We start from the raw sequence: 10,832 nt of genomic DNA on the forward strand, positions 1-10,832 counted from the left end.
TGCCGGCCAGCACACCAGTAAATAGCACCCAACCCCAAACCCTTTCCCTCCTCCCAGGCTTTGGCCACAGTGCCCAAGGGTGGGGAGAGAACAGGCTCTTGCCCCCCAGCACTGCCCCACGTCCCAAGGTCTTGCTAAGAAAGTGGCCACACTGGGTAAGTCTCCTGGTAAGCTATCTGCTGCGCCTACGTAACAAAGGTTTTCCAGCACAACCCTTTTCTAGTCCGGACCATGCTGTGTCCCACACGAAGATCTAAAGCATCCAGATATTACACCCACGGGGCGGATCAAGGCTTTGTCTACACAGACAATTGCGCGGCAAAACTTTTGTCGTTCACAGGCGCGTCACTCCCCACACCGCCCGACAAAAGTTTTGTTGTGGCAAACAATAGTCTAAACACTGCTCCCACCGACACAGCAAATGCGGGCGGCAGGTTTTTATCGGGAAGCGTGCCGACAATGGTGTTCACGCTGCCTGAGTTTTAGCAACATGGCTGGGTCAACACACCCCTGTCATGCTGGGTAGTGTAGACATACCCTCAGTTTGGTTCTAGGCCAAATGGTCCTTTTTGGGTGGTTCCCTTTTCCCCCTCTGTTGATACTCACCCTTACCAGCGTGTGAGAAACATATCTGGGAGGAGGGTGTGTGTGTGTTTGGGTTTGTGGCTCCAACAACACTCCCCCTTTCCAAGTCCGCCCCCCCCCAGCCCAAATCATGGATGCGAACAGCTACTGCAAGCGACCAGGGAGCTAGGAGGAGAGGTCTGTGCACTGAGCCACACGCACAGCTGCTAATGGAAATGTTACACCGCAAACACGTCGCGACTGAGCACATCCAGGGGCAGTTCCCTGGGACGGGAGGATACGTCTCCTCATGCCCAGGCAATTCTGACTGGCACCTGATGACAGGTACGCTCCAGCCCCCGTATGTCTGCCGCAGATGCAGGAGGAAGCTGTATCTTTTCTCCTCACTTCAGCGCGTGGAAATGTCAAAGCACTCACCTCCCAGCATGGCAACGCAGTTGAGAAGCGGGTGAGCAGAGGGAAGCAGTTGGAGCTCAGCAAGGATCTGGGGACGGGGGCCGCAGGGGGTAGGGGTGGGGGTGCAGCATGGCTGTCAGACACCTGGCGAGTAAACTCCCTGGTATGGCGACTGCTGGAAGTGACATACCCTTCCCTGCCCTGCAAACGGAGCCAGGCAGCCCAGATAGTCAGCACTTCTCAGCTTCTGGGGCCAAATCTCCCACAATGCCCAGGGCCGGATTTTCAAGGGCTCAGCCCCCAATGAACTGAGCTGGTCTTCAAATCTGATCTCCGTTAGGTGAGCTGAGCCGTTGCAAAAATTCTAGCCCTCGCAGCGATGCAGTGTGGTGCAGTCTAGCTGTGTTTTCATCACTGGGAGCATTAGAGGCAGCTCCCCCTCACATTGGCCCGCAGCGTGCCCCATCCCTGGGATAAGTCGATACTCCTTGGCCATCTGGTGCGGCTGCAGTTAAAACTGCGCATCAGCCACGGAGGAGGGTGCTTTTGGGATGTGGACGTCTGCCTGCTGGGAAGCAGCCTGGTGCTGTAGATACACAGATTCATAGACTACGAGAACTGGAAGGGACCTTGAGAGGTCAAGTCCAGACCCCTGTCCTCACGGCAGGACCAAGCACCGTCTAGACCATCCCTGGCAGGTGTCTGTCCAACCTGCTCTGAAATATCTCCAGGGATGGAGATTCCACAACCCCCTGGGCAATTTATTCCAGTGTTTCACCACCCTGACAGGTAGGAAGTTTTTCCTGATGTCCAACTTAAACCTCCCTTGCTGCAGTTTAAGCCCATTGCTTCTTGTCCTGTCCTCAGAGGCCAAGGAGAACAAATTTTCTCCCTCCCCCTTGTAACATCCCTTTAAGTACTTGAAAGCTGCTCTCATGTCCCTCTCCGTCTTCTCTTCTCTAAACTAAACACGCCCAATTCTTTCCTTTTTTCGTCATAGCTCATTGTTTCTGGGCCTTTTATCATGGTGCAGTGTGGGAAAATGGGACCATGCAACGGACAAAGAACGCCAGCCCATGGGATTGTGGGATATTCTTAGCAGTCTCCCAGAAGACGAGGCCAGTGGGGCTGCATCTACACTGCAAAGGAACAGGACTCGAAGTCGCGGCTTAACTCAGGTGTGGACCCTGTATCCCTCCGGTGTGTCCGAGCCCTAAGCTAATGCGATTTGTGTGTAGACAAAATGGGGGTTAGGCTTGAGTCTGAGTTCACACCCTGGATGAACATTGCACTGTGAACATCCCCTAGGCTACGTCTACACTGCGAGTTTTTTGGGCAGGAAATATGCTAATGAGGGACTCATTAGCATACATTGTGACATCATTAGCATATTTTCTGCCATTTTCTTTTTGTGCAAGGGTTTTTTGTGCAAAAAGAAGCAGTGTGGATGGGAGAGGGGTTGTGCAAAACCCCATTTTGCACAAGATCCTTATGCCTGTCCTGGAGAGAGATAAGGATCTTGTGCAAAACTGGAGTTTTGTACAAAAAACGCCCATCCACACTGCTTCTTTTTGTGCAAAAACCCTGTCACGTTACTGGAATTTGAGGGAAGCAGCCGGATCGTGGCTGCACCCATAGGTGGGGGTGCTGGCCCCAACAATGATATAGAAGGGGGCCATGTGGGGTATTGAATGGGAGCTTGTTGTTTGCTGATCCTGTGTACGCTATTTATGTGAGTGTATAATGTCTGTGTGAGTAAATAGGAATCTGTAATCTGTGTGGAAGCTGAATATTTCTCGGAATGTGGTTAAGCATTGCTATGGACAGGCTGAGTAGCGAAGCCCTGTGGAACAATGGCACTTGATGGCCCAAGGACACACCTAAAGCAGGAGGGCGGAGACCCAAGAGCTGCCAGCAGAGAGAGGCTGAGGACCAGGTGACCGGCTGAGACCAGAAGAGGCCAGGAAGGGGGTATAAAGAGGCCATGTGGTCGATGCCATTTTGTTCTCAGCTCAGCACTTCATCCCAGAGGCAGCACTGCAGGGATTGAAGAGCCTGGAAGACCTGTGAACCCATCCTGATGCTAGGATGTGCAACAAGAACTTTTAAACCAGCAGCTGTAACATCTCTGCTAGAGCCTGCATCGAGGACTGGGAGATTCGGTGCATGTAACGTACTAATCTTTAACAACCTTACTCTCATGCTTTTCTTTCTTGTGTTAATAAACCTTTAGTTGTTAGACGCTAAAGGATTGGCCCAGCGTGATCTGTGGGTAAGATCCGGAGGGTAAATTGACCAGGGATCTGTGGCTGGTTTCTTGGAACCGGACAGAACTTGTTCGGGGTAGGTGGGATTGGGCGCTAGGACCCCCCCCCCACCTGTGTATAGGCCCGGGGCCGTCTGGGGCACGGATATTGCTGGGGCGTCAGAGGGGTTTTGCTCGTGAGGCTTCAGGCAGGCTGCTGAAGCGCTCTGTGGGACTGGTTTGTGGCCTGTTTGGAGAGGTCACCAGTCTGGGGGCTGTAAGGAGCCCCGGATTTGAGCAATTCGCCCTGAGCAGATGCCCTCAGCCGTGCCCAGACACAGCCCGGTCCGTCACAAACCCTTTGGGCAAAAAAAACCCCGGAAGAAAATATGCTAATGATGTCACGACTTATGCTAATGAATCCCTCATTAGCATATTTTCTGCTAAAAAAATCTCGCAATGTAGACATAGCCCTAGAGTCCATGGGTGATGATTGTCCTGCACTGTTGCATATTTACCTCTTGAGGGATCTGTGTGGAGGCTTCCCATCTCATTAAAATACCAGGCACCGAGTTCTCCTTTCTGCCCCACGGAACAGTGCCCCCGAATGCCTGTGCTCGGCAGGATAAACATCTCTGGACATCCAGACACGGGCAGAGAGGAGGAAATAAGCGGCCAGGCCAGTGTAGGCCCAAATCAGAGGGAGCTCCTTGAATCAGGACCCTCTGCATGATATTACCTCAGGGGTGGGCTGCCCAGTGGCATGGCTCTAGAAACCCCTCCCATAATGGCAGACTCCCCCAAGTTAAAGGGATGGGCAGAGCAGCATCTTGAATGGAGCCAGGTGAGCTCTTGGTGGGCTCTGACCTTCCGCCAGTGGGGGACCCCCCGAGACGAGGACCTCGCTCAGGGCCACGTGCTCAGAGGCGGCATCGTGGGTGGGCACCTCAAATGCCAGGCAACCTAAGCAGCCCTTCAGGAGAGGCAGAAGCCCTTTAACTGCTACCAGTGCTGATCTCCACTACAGACAGGCCCTGGATGCACACAGCTCAGGGCCCTGGACCCCCCAAGCGCCAGCTCTAAGCTAAGAGCTCTTCGGGAGTGGGACCGGGCTGGCTGGAGACCCGCGAGTCTCTTTGGGGTGGGATAAAGAGGCGCTGTGGTGGATAGACAGCTGTTGGGGGCGGGGGGAGGAAGTCAGTGGGGACAGAGGCTTCCCCCTTAGAGGTGTGATGGAATTAAAAGCTCCAGACAACTCAGCCACCTTGCAACCTCCAATTGCAGTGCTCAGTCGCTGGAGATGCCCCGGCCAGACAGCAGGACTACCAGGGTCCACATTCACAGCCTCAGAGTACAGGAAGATCCACAGACCAGTACACTGGCGTAAGGAATTTCACCCATTAGAAAGCACTGCGGGACACACTAGCAATGCCAGAGTTCATACCTCCAGGCTCACTGTTCACTAGGATGTGCACAGTAGTGCAATTGCACGGGGGCTTCCAAATCTCCACGCACTAGTGTGAATGCACTGGGGTTCATGTTCCCGGTTTGGGCATTCTGGAAGATCACACACCAGCCTACTAGGATCAGGAGTCATACTCTCAGTCCTAGACTGCATTTGTAATGGGATTTAATCGGCTTTAAGTCGGCTTATTCTGCCAATTAGCTTCAGCCAGTAAAATCCTTCTTCCCCCGGGCCGGGGGGGGGGGGGGGAATGATCTGCTGACATGTTCTTTCCTCCATCCAGCCAGTAAGCTCACCAGCAGGGTTAGGAATAGTAAAAACTTGACTGCCCCGTGCTCCGGGCTCTCGGGGCTGTTTACAGAAAAGCTTCACAAGCCGCTGGCTGTGGGACAGAGCCCTCATCGCCCCTCCCTCTCCCCCCAAAGCCGCTGGCGCTGTGGGAATCACAGGGCCGGGAAACAATAGGGACGTGCCAACCTGTAGCCTTTGTCCAAGCTGAGCGCTCCCTTCCTTTCTCCTGGCTCTGTCTGCAAGCAGAGATGCCCTGGTGCTTCCTGATCATGGCTGGCTACCTGGCCCGCCGGGGACACGTGCTCCTTCCTGCCATGCTGGCAAACTGCTCTCTTTTCAGAGGACCCCGATCCACTGAAAAGGGGCAGGCAGAAATGCACCCACCCCAGGCCCCAGGTGTATTAGCGGCTGGGCTCTACACGGTGTTGAGTTCTCCTGCCCCAGTGCAATCAGGGGGAACGGCCGGCACTCACCGCTGGAGATGGGCCACATCTGCAGGAGGTTTGAGGGACACGGGTTCAACCAAATCTAAGACAAATGTGTTTCTCTCTTGGAGGGGAAGAATTCAGCGGGATTTCCCCCGGGTGAAGATCTTGGCCAATAGCTAGCAGCATGGGGTGTGTTCCAAAGGAGAGAGAGAAGGAGGAAGGGAAGACGAAAAGGGCACTGTGACACAACAAACGGCGCGGGGAAACCTGCATCCGCCCGGGGCAGCGTCTTTGGCCCAAGGCTCTCCAGGCGCTTTGCCACGGGGAGACGGTAGCACGGCTAACCCCATTTCACAGGGGCGCAAACTGAGGCACAAAGAGGAAAAGTGACTTGTCCGAGGTCACAGAGTGTCAGCCGAGCAGGGAGGAGAACATGGGGACCGTCCCGTAGGGCCAGCCTCATGGTCCATCTAGCGCCGCACCCTGCCTTCTGACACAGGCCACTGCCACGTGCTTCAGAGGGAACAAACAGGACACGATCCAGCCCGTCACCCACTCCCAGCTTCTGGCAATCAGGGGAGTAGAGGCACACACAGCGTGGGCGTCTCCCTGGCTAGCTTGGCTAATGGCTACTGACGGCCCATTCCTCCAGGAACTTATCGAGTTCTTTGTTAACCAATTCGATTTCTGGCCTTCACAACGACCCCTGGCAATGAACACCAAGGGAGAAGACCTACTTCCTGAAGTTCCTTTTCAACCGGCTGCCCATTCAATTTCATCGGATGACCCCTGGTTCTTGGGTTACCCCGCCCTGCTCTCTTTCTTTCCATCCGTGGTTTTATAGATCCAGCTCAGGTGTCTCCTTTCTAAGCTGGTCCAGACCCTGGGTCACTGGCGTTGCTCTTCTCTGTACCTCCTCCAATTCTAAGGTGTATTTTTGGAGATGGGGTGACCAGGGCGGCATGCAGCATTCAAAGTGTGGGCGTACCATGGGTTTCTATACTGCCATGATGACATTTTCCATCTGATTTTCTATCCCTCTCTTAAAGGCGCCTAATCGTCTCTTTGCTTTTTCGACTGGCGCCGCGGAAAGCAGATGTTTTCAGAGAGCTAACCACCAGGACTCCGAGATCTCTTCCTGGAGTGGTAGCTGCTAAGCCAGACCCCGTCCTGTGGTGTGTGCCGCTGGGACTGTATTTTCCAATGTGCATTTCTGGGCAGTCCTCAGCACTGAATTTCACCTGCCATTTTGTTGCCCTAGCTCAGCTCTCTGGACTCCCAGTCCCCCACGCTGCCTATGGGATCAAGGCAGATCAGAAATCGTCCCCAAAGGTGTAGGGCAGGGGGGGCGAGGCAGGGATGGAGCCAGGGAGGGTGTGCTCTGCTTGCCTGCAGTTCAGAGCAGTGGCAGGCACACATGGCGTGGGGCTGAGGGAACTGTAATGGCAGATGGGCAGAGTGGGGGCAGCACCTGGGTTTGGGGGAGAAGGGGGAGCCTGAAATGCCCTGTGTGGCCAGAGAGGCAATTTGCACACACACACACACACACACACACACACACACACACACACACACACACACACACACACACTGGAAGCCAGTGCCAGAAAGCAGCGGAGAAAGCCCACGTTGTGGAGCTAGGTGGCCGCTCTCATCCGACGGAGGCGCCCCCGGGGCCCATCTCCTCCCTCCCCACTGCACGTCTGGGCCCTCTCAGCTGAGTGGGGCACCAAGGCCGGGAGAAGGGCCATGCCTCCTGGAAAACACCACTTGTGCCTGGCACCTGTGCCGAGCAAAGACAGGCAGCGTCGCTGCGAGCTGCCGTGCCCCGTGCCACGAGGGGCCGAGAGGAGAAGGGACTTTTCCAAGGTCACCCAGCAGGGGACAGGGCACAGAGAGAACACAGGGGTCTTGACGCCCATGCTGGGGTCTAGGGGCAGGGAGCACCCCGGGTAATCGCTCATCCCTCCGAGTGTCTCTCTGCCTCTTTGTACTATCTGCTACAAGCTTTAGTCCCTTCCCTCCAGAAACCAGAGCCAGGGGCTCAGCCCACAGGTCCCAGCTGGGTTTTTCTCTTCCCAGGGCTCCGTCCCCGCCGGGCCGGGGAAGCAGAGTGGCCTGAGCGCGGGCCAGACAAGCCACGCTGCCTCCCAAATGCATCAGGGCTCATTCGGAGCAGGCTGGCGCGTGTCTCGGGGGGCCAGGCAGAGGGCGAGGGGGCAGCTGTCAATGCCAGCCTCTCCGTGGGGTGCGGGGAGGCGCGTTAGCGGAAAGCAGGGTTCTCACCTTATCTGCAGGGCGGGATAGATCGTCAGGTACATCAGGAAAACTTTCCCAGACATCTTCAACGCACGAGCCAGGTGAGCCCAGGGACGCGCGGTGTCCACATACAGAGCGGCAGCTCGGGCGGGGAGCTGCAGCGTGACGGATGCCTTCCTCTCTCGTTTGTGGGGGGGCCCAGGGGCTCCCCGGACTGCCCCGAAGGGCGGCCAGCTCTGCCCGGGTGTGCTGCAGCTGGCGTCCCTGGGGGCCAGGAGAGAAAACCCTTCGAGCGACCCAAGAAAAGACAAAAGGGGGGGGGGTGGAACCTGCCCAGAAGAATCCAAGTTCAGAAGGGGCAGGAAACCCGAGCCTGGTGTCTTCAAGTCTCCTTGTCCTCCAGCAAGTTGAGTGGCTTTTCGTCCATTCCCTGCCTCCGTGGGCACTGCCTCGGTGGCTTGAGCCTTCAATTCCCACTGCCCACGGAAGGGTTTCCCCTCTGAGCCTGTCTCCCAGCTCCCCAGCCGTGCCTGTGCCCAGCTCACAGGTGCCGAGTGGTCTGTGTGCGCGCACCACTAGCCCCACCGGTTGCTATTGCAGGCTGGAATACTGAAAACCTCTTCTCTCGTCCCCTGCTTTTCGCTGCTTCTCTCTGTCTCTTCTTTCTGGGCTTCTCTCTCCACCCCTCCCAAGCTCTCCTTCCCTCCTTCCCACTGGCTTTTGAGCCTTCCTCTCTGGTCTTTTTGGAAAGAAGGGTCAAAGTTGGGCATTTCTTCTCCTACTCCTTGGCAGGAGAGGAGCAGAGCCACTGAGCCGGAGACTGGCAGGGAAGAGAAAGATGCTCTCAGTTTCACTCAGGGTCCTAGCTCCCTCCCTTTCCGTGCCAGGGCTTGGGGTGGGTCACCTCCTTCCCAGCAGGGCAAGGGTTAATCGCTTCTTCTTGCTCCCATGGAAAAGGGGGGCGGAGGGGGGGGGGAGTTCATCTGCTTTGCTGACAAAGGCTGTATCCAGAAATCAAAGGGAAATGCCGATTTGCGTGTCACCACGTTGCCACGCGGAAGCTTTTGGGAAGGAGGAAAGCGGAATTCATTAACTTGTGTAAAGCTCTCGTGCTCCGCCTTCACCTAACGAGACATGACAAGGTCGCCGCTCGTTAATCACATCGCAGCTTAAAACTACACGCGCTCTTTTGTTCCAGGCAGTCGCGAGCAAAATCATGCCAGGAGCCAAGGCCAGCAAGGCGCAGGACAGGGCAGGGAAGGCGGCCTCACACCCAGTGCATTGTGGGTGCCAATGTGCTAGAGAGCATCACCGGTCATTGGCCCCTCCGTGGGGTGAACCTCTCCAGGTGCAGCCTGGCTCCGGGATGAGGGCCGGGTCTAGGGGCATTCCCAGTGCCTGTAACATGCTGGTGGGATCCTGCCCTCTCAAGCCCATTCAGGGTGTGTCTAAACTACATGGCTCCATCGATGAAGCCATGAAGATTAGGCTGATCGGCAAAGGGAAATGAAGCCGCGATTTAAATAATCGCAGCTTCATTTAAATGTAAATGGCTGCCCCGCTCTGCCAATCAGCTGTTTGTCGGCAGATTGGGGCAGTCTGGACGCTCCCCTGCCGACCTGAAAGCCCTTTATCGACCTCCCCGGTAAACCTCATCTTACGAGGCATAACGGGGAGGTCGATAAAGGGCTTTCAGGTCGGCGCGGGAGCGCCCAGACTAGCGCGCTGAGCCGACAAACAGCTGATCGGCAGAGCAGGGCAGCCATTTTAATTTAAATGAAGCCGCAATTATTTAAATCGCGGCTTCATTTCCCTCTGCCGATCAGCCTAATCTACATGGCTCCATCGATGGAGCCAAGTAGTTTAGACGCACCCTCAGAAACCCAGCTTTTGCCTCTCAGAGCAGCTCAGATCTCCAGCTTTCATGTCTCACCTCCTTATATCTCTCCTTTACCAGGGAGCCAACCAAACCGCCACCGTGGTGAGACAGCTGGTGTGCTGAGATCACTGCTAGGCCTGCTGGCCATCTGAGGAAGTGGGTTGTGCCCACGAAAGCTCACGATACTATCCACAGATATTGTTAGACTTTAAGGCGCTGCAGGGCCACTCGTACTTGTAAAACAACAGGGAGTGGCAATGCCCTGGGTACTAGAGGCCGCCGGGCTGAGCGAGGTTACCGTGAGGGGGCCATGTCTCCGACCCGCGTACACAGGCATGATCAATGCAACACACTGGCTCTCGGCTCAGTTTACGGTGCGTGAGGCCCTGGGTCAGAGTCTATAACTGAGGCAAGCGCAGAAGGTTCCTGCGCCTTTGACAACCAGGGCCGGTTGCTCAGTCCTTCATGCTGTGCTCGTCAGTACAACTCAGCAGGTTGGGCTGTACCTGCAGAGGGGCTGAAGAGAGACAACCTGTGTTAAATTACTCAGGAGCAACAGTGGGAAGAATCGGGGCCCAGGTACCGGAGGAGCCCACGCTCCTGGAGAAAGCAGGTCCCTGGCACTGGCGGATGTGTGGGGAGTGGAAGCCGCCTGATGGAATATCACCTAGTGTGGCAAGCCAGGGGTGCTGGCCGAGCTAGGAGGCAGCTGCCGGCCTGGGAGAGCTGGTCAGGACTTGGGTGCATCGCAGGGCAGAATGGGGACTCTGGGACTGGCAGGCGCAGAGGTGGCTGCCGGTCAGGCGGGAGGGGCTGTGTCTGGGTTGTGTCCCAGAACTGGAACTGCAGAGGAGCCAGTGGTCCGGACTGAGGTGAATTTGCCCTGGCCCCTCCCCCCGCTGCTCTGGGTGATCTGTTGGCTGCAAGCGTTGCTAGGGGCTCTGGCCTTCCTGTGGGGCCCCTGCTCTCGGGCTTTGGGGGGCAGCCTTGCACTGGAAGCTGAGTATCCTCCGGCCCGTTTGGCCACGAATGGGGGCTAGCTCTGGCATCCTGGCCGGCGCTCCCTGTGGGAGCAAACCAGGTTCTAATCCACGTGCTGAAAGTCTGCACAGTTCCTAGAGTAGCCACTTCCCTTTCGGCCCTCAAGCCTCCTCTCACGCCAGTGTAAACTGGAGTCACGCCCGTTCAGGGGACCGGGGCAGAGCTAGTGTAAACCAGAGGCGAATCTGGCTCACCAAACCTCGTTTCTGAGGCACAGAACAGCCTACAATGGCAGAATCTGTT

The 10,832-nt window shown here is 56.2% G+C and overlaps 1 protein-coding gene across 1 annotated transcript in view; it reads right to left on the bottom strand.

The window, feature by feature from the left end:
* Positions 1-8,501, bottom strand: part of GABRE (gamma-aminobutyric acid type A receptor subunit epsilon) — a 75,530-nt gene extending 67,029 nt beyond the window's left edge. Inside the window, exon 1 of the mRNA XM_006136293.5 lies at positions 7,697-8,501. Coding sequence (XP_006136355.1) covers positions 7,697-7,752 — 56 coding nt within the window. The 5' untranslated portion in view covers positions 7,753-8,501. The remainder of the gene's footprint in view (positions 1-7,696) is intronic.
* Positions 8,502-10,832: the final 2,331 nt, after the last annotated feature.

Source organism: Pelodiscus sinensis, chromosome 13, assembly GCF_052426305.1.
Source record: "Pelodiscus sinensis isolate ZL-2025 chromosome 13, ASM5242630v1, whole genome shotgun sequence".
Classification (NCBI taxonomy): domain Eukaryota; kingdom Metazoa; phylum Chordata; order Testudines; family Trionychidae; genus Pelodiscus; species Pelodiscus sinensis.